The sequence below is a fragment of the Poecilia mexicana genome, unplaced genomic scaffold (assembly GCF_051168715.1).
Source record: "Poecilia mexicana isolate PSO_F unplaced genomic scaffold, ASM5116871v1 scaffold_22, whole genome shotgun sequence".
NCBI lineage: Eukaryota > Metazoa > Chordata > Actinopteri > Cyprinodontiformes > Poeciliidae > Poecilia > Poecilia mexicana.
In genome coordinates, this window is record NW_028263391.1 from 6159832 (window position 1) to 6177717 (window position 17886).

Consider the following 17886-nt stretch of genomic DNA (forward strand, 5'->3'; position numbering starts at 1 on the left):
AATAAATAACCGCAACTAAGCTTTCTGAATAAAGAGGGATGTAACTACTACTTGGCAACCCATCTGGGCGTATTCTTTTGTTCTTGTCCTGGTTTATAAATATATAGAAACGTAAATTAATAAATACATTTTATATATAGCTATACGCCGCATTTTAATAGTAAATAGAATATAATAATATAATAAGAAACTAGATTATAAGAAAGCTATTATTACTGGTCTTCGGGACATAAAATAGAACTAATTTACATCAATTACCTTATTAATAATAATCTAAAACGCAAATAAATAAATAGGCATTTTTTTTAAAACAGCGTGGTGGCCAAAAATACACTATATTACAAAATGGATAATGTAAGGAGAGGCAAAAATGACTTAATAGAATTTGTTACATACATACAAAAATATGATTCTTAATGAGCAACTCCATGCTTACTTATATTGTGTGATCTAAAACAAACGTCTTTAATTAACTAATGATTTTTGAATAGAGATGCTCTATACAATGGTCAGCCATGGAAGTAGGTTGCATATGGTTGCATATGAAATGTGTCTATGTAGTTAAAATATATTACTTGCTTTAACATATCTGCTAATCCAATGTTTGCATTGTCTTATTTGAAAAAATAAAGACAAGATCTAGTTGCAATCAATCTCTTTATTCTAGAATTACCATCATTTTGGGGATTTATGGAGTTAGGAGAAGGAAATACAATTTTTTGATAGACACAATCAAATAAAATAATAATGATTAAAAAAAAAACTCCAACACCTCTCTGGCCTGCTGTGTCGAAAGAGATTCCAGGATTTAATACTGAACCACTGTACAATTTCACACACACACACAAAAAAATAATATATTGAAGGTTGCAACACAATAAACTGGTAGGGGGGAAAAAAGAAATAAGACAAAAGCATTTCCGTAAAAACGAGGATACAGCTTACTCAGCAGCACGAAGAACTTAAATGATTGATCTGCACTTTTAAGCCCGTTCCCTGTGGGATTCAGTCAGTCGTACCAGAAGCCATGTGATTTCCTTCCTGAGAGAGGGGCGGCCGTTCAGCGAAGCAGCACAACAAAACAGCACGGCCAGGAAAAGTGATTCAGATCATGCAATCTTACGCCGACGAGGACAAAACCGACGCAAGCCGGATGCAGAACACCACAGTCGTTTATGTTCGTCTGCTCTCATGCCTTTGAGCCCAATTATGATTGGAATGATGAAACACGTGACCGTTTATTCTCTTCCCATCTTTCTGTCGTTCATGCGACAGAAAAATAAACTTTACGGAAATTTTCTGTAAATACACGAGATCGCGATCATGGCGACGAGGGATCGATGCCACTACTGCGTCTGCAGATACCGGGAAGAGTAGGAGGCCGACACAGGAATCATATTGAATTAAGACACGTCATGTCAAGTGAGAAAAATGAATCATGTTAAACATGCTCAGTTTAAATTAGGTGTGATATTTCAAGAAGCTAGGGGAGAGAAAAAGTACACACAAGAAGCAAAATTGTGAAAAATGTGTAAAATGGTGACTAACTTACCTAAGAACAGGTAAAAAAAATTTAAAAATAAATGAATAACTAAAAAATCTCAGCCAGTACACACTTTTTCAGGAGGAGACGCTTGATGTTATTATCCAGAGAACAAAAGACGTTTAAAAGATTTAGAGAAATATGGAAATACAAAGACTAAGGTGTGAAAATCTTAATTAGTCCTCAGGCTGTAAACCAGAAATCTTTTATTCTGACTATTCTTTGGGCGGGACCATATATGCTGCATTTTCTTCTCTGCTAAAGAAAAGAAGTAAAGTTCCTTGGAAAAGTTTTCATACTTTTCTCAGTTTTCACATTTTAACCACAAACGTCATTGAATTTCACTGGGATTTAACCTGACAGACCAGTAAAACTACATAATAGTGAGACGGATGGAAATCGTGGCATTTTTAAAACATTTTTCACTAATACAAATCTAAAAAGTGTATCATTCATTTGTATTCAGCCCCTTTTACACTGGTGAGCGAAATTCAGTAAATCTGTATTCTAAAGGAGAATAGGTAAAGAGTTCCAGCTAGTTTTGTAACAAAAAGTGGTATCAAATGCATGGCATAATTTTAAAACGATTTCTGTACAAAGCTACAAAAACCCATCTTCTGTAGTATTTTCCTCTCACCTCACAACCATGCACTATCCTGTGAAATCCCATTAAAATTCATTGAAGATTGCGTTGTAACATGACAAAAATATGGAAAACCTTAAATGGTAAGAATACTTTTGCAAGACACCGTTCCTTTAGGACGGTTTTCAGTGCACATTGTGGAAGTCGGCATCTGTAACGACATGATTTCCTTCCACTTTGCTGATGTCACGACTTATAAAATCAGTACATACTCCAAACTACGCACAATATTTACTGCACTTCCCAAACGCTTGCTGTGAAAATGCAAATCAGTTTAAATTCATCGTCGTTTCCCCTTGCTGTGAGCATCTGGGCTTGTTCCGCTCTTGGTTACATTTGTCACATCATCTCACCTTTTGAGAAACAGAGTTTCAGAGTATTAAAATCTTCTTTCCAGCACCTCTTACATGTGGCTTGCATAATCATCACCAAAAAAAACAACAAAAAATCTACAAAAAAACAAATCAAATGGCAAAACAATGGATCTTTCTTGTTTTGTTTTGTTCTTGTAGACGATTATCATGCGTTTATACCCAGACACATTCCAGGAACGTCTCTTCCTGTGCAGCTGGTGCTAAAGCGAGAAACAGTTCAGCATGTAATCTCTCAAAACCAATCTGGATTTGTCGTTTTTGTGTTTTGTCGCCGGCACAATAAACAGTTTAAGAAGTCGATACAGCGGGGGGCTGAACTGTGACCTGCGAAGGGGCCAATCTTAATGCTAAGCCGAACTCACAGTAACTGCACACACAACATGTTGGACTCTTGATGGAAGGGAAAAGACAGATTTCTGCACCTGTTTATCGCGGTACCTCTGTCTCTGTGGTTCTAATGATGAGTCTGGCTGGAAATAATGTTAACAGTACAAAGATCACTTGGATATAAAAGAGTAGACAGAAAAAATGCGCTAGGTCACAGAGTTGGTAACTGAGAGAACAGCACTAGAAACTTTTCTCTGAGACGGTCAGAGACAGTGACCGAGCTGCCTGAGGCTCACCGAACAGCAGCTGTTTCAACTAAAAGTATTCACTCTTGATTGTTAGCAACCGTTAAGAAACTGGTTGCTCGGCTAATGGCTTATTCACGCTGTAATTCCCAGTAAAGAGATTTTCTTCTACAAAAGATCACAAGAAGGTTTACATGACGACTCGACGGGTAAAATGTATTTGCCAGCTCACAGATTTCTTCTGTTTTCTTTGCAATTTTCATTAGCCATCCAATGCTAACGTTCAAAAAGGCTATTTAAACCAATCGGGTCTTTTGAGAAAATGCAATTGCCCTCCACACCTTTGGTGGCAAGCATTTGTAGCTACTGCTAAGAGACCTTTACGTCTTTGCAGATTAGCTTTGACCCTGTATTCTTTGCAGGATTGTTTCAAGTCAGTCAGCACCACTAGAAGATTTTCTAGGTATCCCAAAGTACCTAGAACTTGCCTACCCAAGATTAAAAAGATTACTTTTTAATCTTTACTTAAAAAGTAAAGATTTTTAAGTTGCCTACCCAACTTAAAAATCTCTACTTGGAACGATAGATTTTCTATCGTTCCAAGTTTTCTGAAGTGCAAATTTCTTGAATTTCTTTAAATTTGGGAATACTCAGTTGGTTTCTGTGATCTTTTAGCCTACTTTGAAATGTCAGACAGGTTCTGTTAAAGGGATTTTATGCATGTCTGGCAATACTGACAATGTAACTAGTGAAACTAAAGAGGACATTTCTATTTTCATCTACAGTCAGGTTGGTTTGGATAAGTTTTGTCATTTCAGAAAGGGAATTATCTATAAAATTACTTTTTTATCTACTCGGGTTATCTTTCTCTGATATTAAAATTTAAAACAAAAGAAATCTGTAAGAGGTCAAGAACTGCATCGCCCCATCGCATCTCCGGTTAGTTGTCTAATTTATGACATTGTCTCAACATGCAACATTTTCTCTCTTTAAGGAAATATCAACCCAACCTCCCACCCGAAACTCATCCTCTGAAATGGCCGCAGAATAGATACACCTTAAGAAACTGGATTCAGCGATATCATCCGAAGGCCACATAGAGGTTATTAAACGAGGACTTGCCGAACTTCCGGAGATTAGCAGTTTTCTGGTAATGTTACTGTCTAGAAAGTTTTCATTTTTTCTACAAAAGCAGCTTCGAAGGCAGGGCAGGGAACAAGGCTGACAAAGGTTTTTTTGAATTTTTGTGGAAAAGACTAAGAATGTTATACTACAAACATCGGATCTACAAGTGTGTATGGTTGGAGTCAGAGCCGACCCTTCGAGGTCTCAGAGTTTTCTTCCAGGCTTTCCGTCAAGGAGTCTCCAGGTTTTGAAGAGTCCGTCAAACACCAAAGAGCAAGCTCATGTTTCCAGTCTCTTTTCATTCAGAGGCCAAACAGTATGAGGTCAGTTGGTTGTTCAAAGCCTACTGAAGCCGCCGGCGACAGCGGCGTGGGTCCAGAGGTCGGGTCACACCCGGGTGTGGCGACAGCTGTGGGAGGAGCCCGAGCCGGCAGCAGCCGCGCCAGACGGCGACGTGGGGTCCTCGTCGCTCGAGTCATTCTGCTCCTCCTTGTGGAGGCCAAGGCTGATGTGGCTCTGCAGAGCGGCCGGGGTCAGCCACTCTTTGGGTAGGCAGCTCTGCAGAAAGGGGATGCAGGAGCTGAAATAAGCCAGTCTGTTGACCCAGCGGGGGATTTCTCTTCCACAGAGCAACTGAAACAGAGGGTAAAAAAAAACAACAGAAAAAAAACACACACACACAATGGTGAGCGCAGCGTGTAACCACAAAAGAAATGTTGGGTTATAGATTTCTGTAAACAGTTAAATACGTTTACGGAATAGATATTCCAACTATTTTTCCTTATATACTTGCTCACTTTTTACTTTTTTTTGTCACACTTAAATTATTAAGACCATTAAACTAATTTTGACATGAAAAAGAGACGAAATCTATAAGAGGGAAAAATACTTTGTCAAAACCCTACATATATTACTTTATTATCAAGTTTTGATAATAAAGTAATCAAAACTTGATTACTTTATTATCAAGTTTTGAATAAAAGTTAGTAAAATATCCAAAGTCACCAAAATCCTGCGTCAGTGCTACCTGATTGATACTGGCTGCTCTCGTTCATATTTGCGTTTATGAAAACAACTTTGAAATCTGCTCATGGAAAACAATGGAAAGCTTTTTTTTTTAATTGATTCTATTGCATAATGCTACTATTGCTGTCTGAAAAAATACACCACTCCCGATCAAAAACAACCAATCAGAGCCAAGAGGAGGGTCTAAGCGCTGTCAATCCTCCACATGTACTCGCTGCTAAATGTGCTAATGGCGGAGAAACAACTTGCCGTTACAGGAAACCCCGCAACCGTTCATTGTTGGCCATGTTACTAGCCTTAGCATTCAAGACTGTGCAACACTGCAAGTCTTACCCCCTTGTTCTCTGCTAGCTGCAGTGTAGCATGCATCACCCACAGGGTGATTGACAGCACTAAGACCCTCCTCCTGGCTCTGATTCGTTGTTTCTATTTAGCACTGGGAACACTGGAAGAAGGCAGAGGACAAATTATTTGTCTCATACCATACAGTCACGACATAGTGACAGTTTCAACAAACATGTAAAAAAAGTATTGTTTTATAAAATACTGCATCTTTAATGATTACACATCTTGTTACATTACAACCACAATGTGACAGACTAACACAGAGTAGCATATATATAATTCTGACATTTTCTCAATCTGATAAAACAAAGGATGTCTTTGAATAGCAATTTTCAAGTTGCTATTCAAAGGATTTAGATCTAGACTCTGGCTAGGTCATTCCAAGACATAATTATGTCAACACCTGAACCGTTCCATTGTAATTTTGGTTGTATTTTTAGGAACACTGGCCTGACAAAAGGTGAAACTTCGCCTAAGCTTCTGGTCATTTGTCGCAGACTTTCCGTCTAACTGCCCTGCATCAGCTCCATTCGTCTCCCTCATCAATCCTGACCAGTTTCCTTGTTTCACAGAATGATGCAAACGCCACCATTCATTACTGGAATGGTGTGTTCAGGGGACAGAAGAGGAGAGGACATAAATTTCACCACTACTGGTTTTTAAAAACTGCTCCCAAATTTTTCTGCAAGCTAAACTAATGTCCAACAACAAATCCCGGACAGGTTCCCGCATTGCACATTCAACAAGTTAAGAGTTTCCATGGCGACAGGATGAGCCTCAATATAGCGCAGATGCCTGGCTGTAACTACAGAAGCTCCAGAGATGACAGGCTCTGTCGAGGCTGTTCTGTCCAGGCGCCACCCAGTGCAGAGCGAAGGAGGAGGAGTTTATCTACTCCATAGCTTTGGAGCACAAAGGGCTTATCCATCCATCCGTCCGTCGTCCATTTTTTTACACCATGATCCCATTGGGGCAGGGAGGGGTGCTGGTGTCTATCTCCAGCTGTCAACGGGCGAGAGGTGGGGTACACCCTGGACAGGTCGCCAGTCCATCACAGGGCAACACAAAGGGCTTCGTCACATGAAAACACACAAGTACAGGATCTGTGCGGATGACGGTGACGGTGCATGAAGGCAGGAATCCTGTAATGTCTTTCAAAGAGACGGGCTGAACTCTGCTCTTTATATCTGTGGAGTTTTATTTATACAGTGACATTTGTCTCCACGGAGTCACTTTAACTGTGAAATGATGAGCTTGGGGTGGAAACGATTAATTGCTATTAATCGATTACTGAGGTAACTGTCAACTAATTTAGCAATCGATTAGTCGTCAACTGGAGCATAGAGACTCAGACACGATGTCATTTGCTGAAAAAATAAAACATGTTCACACAGGTAATTAGGCTAAAACTGTACAAAAATATATACATTTTGCATTTAACATAAAAATTTGTCTGAAAATAGATTTCAAGAATAAATTCCTCAAGTTGCATAGTTTTAGCTTCACTCGGTTCAGATTTACCAAAGGAATGCTTACCTACAGCATTTTAGGCAATAAAACGTTTATTTTCTTATTTGATAAAAGGAATTTAATGATTTGCTTATTTGCATTTTTAAGTTTATTTCTAATATAGTGTGAAAAAGGATGATGTGGTTAAATGAAAAATCTGTGGGAGGTGCCACGTTTTTTTGTCTCATTAATCGCTTACTGTCAGAATAATCGATTACCAAAAATAATCGTTAGTTGCAGCCCTAACAACTAACGATCTTTCTTTGCACAAAAAGCACAAACTTGTTCTGTTTTGTGTTGTGTAGCATATGCATTTTGCTTCCGTCTTTGAAGAGACAAATGCTGATAAAATGGTTAGCTTATCTTTATTTGTTTGCTTCTTTTCTACAAAAAAAAAAAAAAAAAAAAAAGGGCCTTTCTGTACAGACAGAAAACATGCAGTACATGGTATTTTTACGCCGACTCTCCTGTGTTGCTTCGCAGCATTTTGGGAGGAAAAGCGTTACATCACACTGACCTCAGACAGCGAGGAGGAGAAGTGGTTGCAGTTTTTGTGCATTAGGTGGTAGGCGTTCCCTTTGAACTCTTTACCGAGCTCCTCCATGATTTTATCTATGTCCTCCTCTGTGAAGTCCGTGGTGCCCAAAACAATGGCCTCCCTGTTTGAAATAGATAAACAGTGTGGCGTCAGAGCGCGCGCACTCCGACGTGCTGAAATAAGGAGGTGCACTCACTTGAATTTGAAGGTCTCTCCCAGCTCCGCAGCGTTACCGGGATTGATTTCAAAGATGCCGCTGAAAGGGTAGGGGTGACCGCCGTACGCGAACTCTGCGGGGCAGAGGAAGAAGATGCAAAATACAGATTAGACGTTGCCCTCCAAAAGAAGAAGAAGAAGAAGGACCCCCGCTTCTGTAATTACAGAGAAGAGAGTGATTAATCATGGATGTTGTAATTAAATAATTTGGGCTGGCTTGAATGCAGGGCTCTAATCCCTATCATTAGAGCACAGAGAGTAGAGAGCAACAGCAAACTACAGAGCCTATGTTATATCTTCACTGTCACCAGGGGTGTATTTACCGGGATGTGGGGCCCTGGGCTGCACCCAGCTTTGGTGCCCAATCCACAAAGGAAGAATTCTTTCATTAATATCAATTAAAGTACATTAATTGGTAGTCCTACTAGAATATGAACTGATGCTTAATAGCTAATAAATCCATATTATTCCTAAATAATTCAACATTAATTTTGTAATTTTCAAATACTTGAATATTGATATAAAAAAATACAACTCACATGATTTGGGCCTATAAAGTACAATGTTTGAAAAAGTAAGCATTCATTAAATAAAAAAAGAGAATAAATAAAATAAAAGTCTTTGCTTCTCTCAAAAAAATGGCGCCCTGGTCTACTGCTCCTGTAAACCCTTTCTAAAGTCAGACCCCAGACTGTCACCATATTTCTCAGTGCGCAGAGCCAATATGTCCAGTTCCAAGGGCATACTGGATTTCCAGAGATCAAGTTTCACCAGGGATCCTGCCCCTCTATTTCAGTCCACACACACACACACGCGCACACACACGCACACACATAAACACAGAGTGAGTCAGTGGTGACTCAACCAAGAGAAACGGGGTCATGCTATTCGGAGTACAATTCCATATTCCATTTTTTTTTCTCCAAACTTCATCTCCATTGCACAAATCTCACTATACGCCCGTCACCGAGCGCAGCTCCGTGTCGCCTCAGGGCCATCCTCGACTCGGGGACACGTAATGGGATTTCACAGACATCAAGACGGTCCTCGTCTTACCTCTGCCATAAATCTCGATGCCTGAGTGGAAGACTCCAATGCCCAGATTGGAGGTGTATTCGTTTATCCAGTACTGCGGAGAAAACAAGGAGAGAAAGACGGAGTCAGGGAGCAGAAGCTGTGCGGCAGCTCGACAGACATGCTCTCATCCTGTCACCTTAAATAATGCAGAAAAAGCACAGGCGGGATATACCAGCTCCTAAATCAAAACCCCACAACGCCTGACAATAGCAGCGGCCATTTACGGCAGAGATTAAATAAGAGAAATGGTTCGAGTCAACTGTGTAGACTCACATTTTTGGAAGATACTCCTTCTTTGTATTGTCACAACAATACGAAGAAGGTCAAAACAATGTGGTTGAGATAAATGTTTTAGCACATTTTAACTTAACCCTGCTAGTTATGAATTAGTTTCTCCTAAAATAGTTCATTTAAAGACCTGTACTTAAGGATTATTGGTGCCTTCTTATATATGTTATGTTGAAATATTTGCGCTACACAATAATGTTAGAGGTAATAGTGTTACTAAACTAAGCTTTCTTTAGATTCAATTGAATGGTCGATTGACATTTCCTAAACATTTAAGTATAGATAGCTATAAACTTTAGCCAACTTTTGATTCTAGACAGAACTGTTCATCTTGATTTTGGAATTAACATTGAAAAGTGCAGCTAATACCCATTAAAAAAACCAGTTAGAAAATAGGATTTGGATATTAAAACTATTTTTTGTGATCTAGACTTCAGAAGAATAATACATTTTTACTTCTTCAGATTCATAAACATTCTTTGACAGCACACCTGGCCCTCTGCAACAGCCCTAATCTGGATTAGCAGACTCCTGCTCCACATAGCACACCTGGCCCGTCCACTTCCCTCCCCAGCAACCAGGGCAACTTCCAGCAACATCATTCCAACAAAGTCTGCAGCTGGATGACACAACGGAAGAGCAGGACTTCACTAGTTTATAAAACCTGGTGATTTGCTAAACTGCAAGCGTACCACTCTCTCAAATTTTCTTTCTCATTACGATTCTGTTACCTTAGTGTTTTCAATATTACAGCTATATTATGTGCCACTACACTTTTTTTTCACTTCCATTATATCAAATCTTTGCAACAACTTCAGACCTATACACAAGTATAAAGTTTTTCAAATTTTTAAGGTCTTTTCTGTTTTGATCCCCTTTTTGTAAAAAAAAAAAAAGCTAACTTTTTCTTAAGGGGGAAACACAAAATATGCAATATTTTCCTAAAATAAACAAAAAAGTGGAATATTTTGGATGTAGGTGTTACAGCATTGGTTAATGTAAAAAACAAAAGCTAGCAACAGCACTGATTTTGATGCATTACTATTCCTGGAGCAATGAGTTAAAATAAATAAATAAATAAAAAAGCATACACATTTTTACCTTTAGGTCCTACATTTTTATTTATTCTAAAATTGTAATAAAAAAATATTTTTTTTTTTACAATTTAACTACATCAAATCTTTTGCATCACTCGGGATGTACTCATAAGGTTTTTCATATTTTCTTTTCATTTTTTGTCCTTTTTGACAAAAAACTCTATAAGCTGCGTTATTGCTGAAATATGCAATAAAAGTAAACTTTGGATTTTTGCCGTGTTTATGTAGGCCTGGCACTTCAAGAATGCTACTCATTTACACACAACCTTTAAAAAAAATATCTACTGTGCCATTGTTTCTAAAGTGTGTGAAAAAATAAAAGGCAAAAATGAGCAAACTCTTATTTATTTAAACAATAAATCAGAATCAGTTACACAAAAGTATGGAAAATAACACAAAACCATGAGTCAAATCCTTTCCAGTGAATCAAGAAACTTGGCAACAACTCGTCTAACTCTTTCTCCATCTTCCTCGTCACAGTCTGTGAGTTTGGTGTTAGTTTGTGTCGGTGGCTGACTTTGTTGGTTGGCGTACATTGTTGTGGACACAAGATCCTCATCCACTGGTTCTTCCATGGCCTCACAGTAGTTGTGTAAGACAAAGCATGCATAGATCACACGAGGCAAGTCAATCATGTTTATGTCCATGGGCCGCCTAAGAGACCCAAACCTGGCCTTCAGTTGTCCAAACGCGCGTTCAATGACTTCGTGAGCTCTACTGACACAAAGTCCAAACTTTTCCTCTTGAGGGCTAGAGCCATCATTGGGATATTCCTTCATCAAATAGGGCAGAAGAGGATAGGCGGAGTCTCCCAGGAGAAAAACAGGTATGGCTCCTTCGTCCTCCACAATCAGCTTCTCCGGGACTGGGATCTCACCAGACTTCAAGCGTGTGTTTATTCTGGAGTTGGCGAAGATTCGTGCATCGCCCACACTCCCAGGCCACCTTATGACGACGTCCATAAATCTGTGTTTGAAGTCGCACACTGCTTGGATGTTGAGGGAGTAGGTTCCCCTTTTGTTCAGGTAGTCCAAGGAATTGCACGAAGGTTGTTTAATTTCCACGTGGGTCCCGTCGATGGCCCCCAAGCACTGCGGGATACCATGAGCATGCAAAAATCCGAACACAAGCGCCTCTGCCTCTGGCTCGGTGAACGGGAGCTTTATATACTGTGGACCCATGTGTTCTGTGATGGCTTTGCACGTCTGCCTAACAGTTACGGATACAGTCGAATGAGACAAGCCAAATTTATTCGCCGTTCTCCGGATTCTCCCTTCGTCACTCAAGTAATATAACGTGCAGGCGACCTTTTTCAGGACCCCCACCGGTGATCTCATGTTGGTCTGTTTGCCCTCTAAGTAGGGACGAAGTTCCCCGGAAAGGGCCACCAGGGACTCTCTGGACATCCGAAAGTTTTCCATCCATGCCGATTCGTCAACAGCGCCCTTTTCAAAATCGTCCCACCAGTGACTTGTTCTCCCTGGTCGGACCCAGAACCGTGTTTTCGTGACCCTTCGCTTGTGCAGAGGCGCGCATATGAGCTGACGCATGTAATTTATGCGCCTTCGCTGGCAGCATAAATGTTCCACAATGAGCAAATTCTGTTTTAAGGCGGCGAATAACTTAAAAAGGTGCAGAAGCACAGACAGAACAGGGGAATCATCTGCCATTGTTATGGTGAGAAAAAAAAGGTACATTCTTTCTCTTTTACTTTACAGGCGGTTGGCAAACAGATTTTAGAGTGCAATACCGCCCCCTTTCGAATTGGAGTAGAAACCCTAACATATATTCTACTGAAAAACTGAAAAAAATGCCGTGCTTAAAATGTGCTTAAAATTTAACCAAAGTAACTCGACTAAGTTAAATTGTACTTTTTGCTCATGAAGCTTATTCTTAAGAATACTTATTTCTCTAAGTCTAAGTATTGTGAATAAACAAAACATTTTTTTTAAAACGGACCTTAGCGAGCAAGCGTAAGATTACGTGACCGACGTCAAAGCTTCCAAATGTTTTTAGCGTGACAGTTGCGTTCTAAAAAGTTTCACTCTTGACTCGTTACCTCAACTACACCAGAACAGTAACATCCAAAATGCTTCGCTTTGGCCAACAAGTTCCGGTTGGACAAATCATCACATTTTGTATTTTACCGACAACGGGCCTAGTGTTGCATCTTTTTCTAAGTGTTTATTTGCGGTTGGCAAACAACGAATAGGTGAATTAGCGCCACCAACTGGTAGGGAGTGCAGAGCAGGACGTCATGTCAGATCCTGTCATGCAATGTGTTAGTTTCAGATAACTTACCATTACCTCATAATTTATTTCTTTCCCCCACAACTTCATTTTGATTTATGAATTTTAACATACAGTTTGACATATGAGGCTTAGCAGATACAAGAAAAAAAAAACATATCAATTTGAAACAACGGCTTATAATCAATCCCTATCCCAAGATCAGACCCAAACAAAAATGAGACAAAACAAACAAACAAACAAACAAATAAAAAAACATTATATTTAGTCTGGTGTAATCTCATCTTCGAGGAATTAAAGTAGTCAATAAAAGGTTGCCACATTTTGATAAAACTTAGCATTCCCTCTTAGCCAAAACTTGATTACAAAGACTTTGTAATCCTTTCCAAACTGATGTCAGTGACATTTTTTATCCTACTTTGTGCTAATCAGGGGTTTGGGTCTAATCTAGTCAGTAAAACTGAACTCAGAAAAAACTGTCATAATTTCACTTTATTTTTCACATAGGGTCAGGTTAATTTAACAGATTATTTATTTTGATAAATGAAATAATCGTTTAAAGTTCTTTTCATATTTACTCGGTAAGCTTGGTCTCAACATTAAGATCTGATCGAAGATCTTAGAGATTTAAGGCTGACGAAGGAAGCGAAACCAGAAGAAATCTGTAGGAGGCAAAGACTTACTGGCACTCAGAGTTAAAATGAGTGTTAACCTATAACGTATTTACTAGTAGTAACAGAGCATTTCTGGAAAACACTAAGCAGAAAACCCCCACTGATGGATCCTTCATGTCAACGATTTACAGTGAGTCACAAAAGATGGAAATGGGCAGCCATTACTTCCTGACCTCTCTCTATGGACAGCTAGGAGATAATTCATGGAAATACAGCAGCTGCCCCACCCGCTGATGCATCCATATTGTTAGGCACCATGACAAAACATGCTAAGAGTTGCCCCAGCTGCCTTTTATCAATAATAAAACACATTTCCGGTCCCATGGTCACGCTATTAGAGCATTCCCACGGCATTACTTTGTCAGCTGAGTCTCATCATGTTTCTCGACCATACGCTCCGTCGGCTCTCTGCTGGTTTTAGACCTGGAATGCATCGGGTACACTCAACTCTCGGTTTCCACACAGGAAAACAACATAATACGGCGAACATTTTCTAGGACCGTGGTAAATCCGTCATGCCTGACTCTCACAATGGAACGCAAAGACAGTGGAGCCTTTTTCCACTCTTGTCACTCTTGTTTTCACATGCCTTGCTGGTCCCTTTGTTGACAATCAGTTCATCTTCCTCCCTTCTGGTGTGACTCACTCCCGCTGCCTTCTTTTATTATTCTTGTGTAAATTTTTGTGGAGGAATTTGACTGCCGCCGCCCCCGTGATTACTTTTTTTTTTTTTTTTCCCAATGTAACCAGTTGGTTAGAAATTAATCTGGGCGTTTGAGAGTCACTGTTACACCTGGTGACGTACCGAGACCCTTACTGTCAGAAAGTATCCAATGCTAAAAATATGTCTGGTAAAGAAGTGTAAAAAAGCCAACGTTTACTTGGAGTACATTTCTTCAATGAAGGATGAGAATCCCACACTAAGAAATATGCGTGTTTCTTTCGCATTTTTTTTAACAAAGTCACAGATAGCACAATCATTGTGCTAACTTGTGCCAATAGGCCACCTGTTAGTTTTCTCCTATAACATTCACAGCTCCACTAACAGGTTGTCTGTGGGATGGAGGCGGTGGAGGTTCTTGCAAAAACAGTGTCCTGGGTAAGCCCCTCCTCCTGCTGCCCCAAAGCCAATCAAAAATGACCAAAGAACCTAAAATGTTTTCTTTTTTCTCAGCACCAAGCAGGGGGATCCTAACTATGCATTGACTTCTTGTGCATGAAAGAAACAGAAAACTTGTAAAAAACACAACTGATAAGTTATATTTTTAGTGCCCCCTTTCTAATGCAGCCCTGAGTAACTGCCCATATCCTATATCGTACAATCAAACACCACCTATCTATAGTTTATTCAAGCTGTGCACTGATTAATCACTTGCGACGCAGCTGTTTCTCTACGTAGCTACAATGCTACATGCTAGTTGTGTCGGTGGATGTAAACACATATTCTTCACATATTCTTCACAGGCATTGTCGATAGATGCTTCAAATCATATTTTCTCTTTTTTGAATCATCATCCAATCGTTCTGATTTGCAGAAAATTAAGCAGCTGCTGCAATGACAGGCTGTAACTCATGCATATGATCCGCCAAGCGGGACAGAATGTGAAAAGCAAGAGGTGCGTTCAGGTCTGAAGGAGGACCCTTGTCTTTGAGTCGCGCCCGTAGGACTGAGGACGCGGCAGCAGAGGTCAGAGAGCCGACAGAATCAAGTTTCACAGCTTCGAGCTCAGAGTATAAATAGGCTTTTTTTTTTTTTAATACGTCTTCTCCGCTTTCTTGTGAATGAACTCGAAGAAAGAGAGGACGGCGGTAAGACTTTCCTCAGTCCGTGGAAAGTCTCACGGTTTTCACGGTTTTCAACTGGGCCGTTTCAACCCTGTAGTCTTGTGTTTTGTTTTAAGACTGCATGACATTTTAAAACCATCTAACAAAAAAGAAGAAAAAAAGAAGATAGAATAATGTTTAACAAGATTCTTGTCCCATAAATTCTTTCTCTTTTATTTTGACGTCACAACCACAACCTCTATTAAACTTCAAAGGGGGTTTATGTGATCGAATTACACTAAGGAAAACGACACAGTTTTAAACATTAAAGTCTGATTTTGTGGAATTGTAAAATCATATTCAAGAAAATTATAATAAGCATTCTGATGAGACTGTTTTATCAGGATAAAAGCACCTTTTAGGTATTAAGTACACTTTTCATTTAGCCAACATTTCTATATTAAAAATGTTTTTTTAATTGGCCTGATGTAATATTCTACTTTTAAGAATCGTGTTTCGTATTAGCTGTAAGTTGGAAAAAATCATCATGACTAGCAGAAATAAAGGCTTTCAAACATCCAATTAGTGATTAAGTTCCTGAAATAAATGGACTTTTCAATAAGACTATAGTTGATTGAATGGGTTTTGTGTATATCTGTGCAACATTTTTGCCGTTCTTTTAAAAATGCCTCCAACTCAGTTAGATGAGATAGACAACATGCATATAAGAACATCAGTTTTCAGGTCTGTCCATGGATTCTCAATTAGATTAATGTCTGCAGGCCACTTTGTTCATCCTGACAGATTTTCCCACCTAAACTGTGCTATTGTTTTTGCAATTGCGATGGGATGGTTTAAGGTTAAAACTCCCGCACAACTTTCTGCTATGGCTGGCCTTCATGACATTGATTGTCCATTGATGTTCTCTTGACAAACTCCTGAGACCTTCATCAACTCCTGAGATTAAATGGTTCATTAGGCGAATTCTGAAGACTTGCCATAGTGGGAATAAATGCACGCCACACTTTTCAGATCTATCGTTTTCCTTTGCCACTTTAAGTATATCAAATGACATTAAACTACTGTGATGTTGGTCGTAAAATGGTCAAGACGTGGAACAGTTCATCTATTTATGTTATTACATGAGTTTTCCCACAACCAAAATAAGTGTGAGTAAGTCAAGGTGTAGCATGTGTGAGGTGAGCGCTGTGCTTACCATGTCATACACGTTAAGGATCACAGGTTCATTGGCCATGGTTCAAACCTGAGCTGGAAGGACAAACGATCCTTAACCCCACGCTGTATCAGACGGTCAGCACCCCCCACGCTCCTGTAAAGTCACCGGGGCTCACGGTGGATTGCTGCGGACAGGCTTCAGCTCATTTCCCCCCCGCTGAGGAACAGCTACTGCACGGACACCGCAATCATCTCCGGACGTCAGGGGGGAAAAACACACACACAAAAGAAAATCGATCGCGGCAGTAGATGTGATTAAGCAAAAATGAAAAAAAAAAAAAGGCAACTAGTTCTTCCTAATACATCAGATCAGAGCCGATTCTGTGATCCGTAAGAGGAGTAAAAGAAAAAAAAAGGGGCCTGCATGTGGTGAAACCCGAAGCGGGCGCCCTCCTGTCATCATCGTGGGCGAGAAAGCGACAGCACGAGCGGCCTGATGTTGTCGACGAAGGAGGCGGTGATAGGAGCATTTCCACTCGGCCGATGCCGGAGCAGGAGCGGGAGAGGACTGCTGGCCCGCACAGGCGGTTAATTACATCTACAACCGCGGATAGGGAATTTCACCAGCGAGCATCTCCGGGCCGGTGCTGGAGGTGGTGCCGCTGGACCGCATCCAGAACCCTCTCTTTCCTGGGAGGAGAAAGGACGAGCGGCTCAAACAACCCCTGCGACATGACGCCTCCGCCGATGCCGACCTGCTCCCTCGTTCACCGGCTCCATGAGGGGGGCTCTCGAGCGCGTTTCCTCGCAGCGGAGATGCGTCCGTGTCGCGCGGCTTGGACCCAGCTCTGGCTCTGCCTCTCTGCTTGATTACATCATTTCTGCCTCCGAGCCATCCTCCAAACAGCTGATGGGAGCCTGAGCCGCTGGTGGGAGGCCAGCAGCACATTTGGCCACAAAAGGCGCCGTTTGTTTCAATCAGACAATCAGCTCTGTGGGGAAATTCAGTCAAATTTCCTCTTCGTTTTTTTTTTTTTTTTTTTTTAATATATGGCCACTGGAAATAATACAAATTCTATTAGATATTCACTTTTTATTGTATATTATAAGACATGCTGAAATAGTGAGAAATAGAGAGACATTTAAATAAAAAACAATGGATATAACAAAAATAACTGTTTTTCAGTCAGGCACAAGAGTCTCTTTATTTTATTTTGTTTGAGAAAGTAAATTTGACAGTGCTGTTTTATTTGAAAAACTTGATGAATTTTACATTTTCATTTTATGCTGAACTGCGCCCTCCACATGATGGACAGAAGCCATATCAAACCAGGCCACCAACTTTTATTTAGACAATCTGGAATTAACTTGTGCTACAAGCACTTTGATGCAAACTGCTGTTCTATTTAGTTCGTCTATGTTGATGTGTCTGTCCCTATTAAATAAAATTAAATTCAAATTAATTATTTTTGTCTTAGTTGGTTTTTAATAAACAAGTAGCTTTTTCTGAAAGTTGCTAGCAAACGCAGGATTAAATTTAGCAGTTTATTCCCAAATGCTTAAGTTTTACTGCTTGATCAGCAAACAGCTTTATTTGAGAGAGTAAGTAAAAGTAATAAAATCCTGTTAGTGGAACATATGAATGGATGTCAAAGCTCATATATTACTA

At 40.0% G+C, this 17886-nt stretch overlaps 1 protein-coding gene across 1 annotated transcript; it reads right to left on the reverse strand.

The window, feature by feature from the left end:
* Positions 1-643: 643 nt before the first annotated feature.
* Positions 644-17855, reverse strand: LOC106924737 (deubiquitinase DESI2). Its single transcript, XM_014998590.2, has 5 exons — positions 16258-17855; positions 8948-9020; positions 7872-7965; positions 7655-7796; positions 644-4890 (listed from the first exon to the last, which is right to left on the reverse strand). Exons 1-5 carry the CDS (start codon positions 16294-16296, stop codon positions 4645-4647), a joined length of 594 nt encoding a protein of 197 aa, XP_014854076.1. The 5' UTR covers positions 16297-17855; the 3' UTR covers positions 644-4644.
* Positions 17856-17886: the final 31 nt, after the last annotated feature.

Bases quoted from the DNA above. Each gene is read 5' to 3' on its own strand.
- LOC106924737 (XM_014998590.2), bottom strand. From the start codon at position 16,296: ATGGCCAATGAACCTGTGATCCTTAACGTGTATGACATG. The intron at 9,021-16,257 runs GTAAGCACAGCG...TTTTCTCCGCAG, and splicing joins TCCTTAACGTGTATGACATG to TACTGGATAAACGAATACAC. The intron at 4,891-7,654 runs GTCAGTGTGATG...CCTCTGTTTCAG, and splicing joins TCTCCTCCTCGCTGTCTGAG to TTGCTCTGTGGAAGAGAAAT.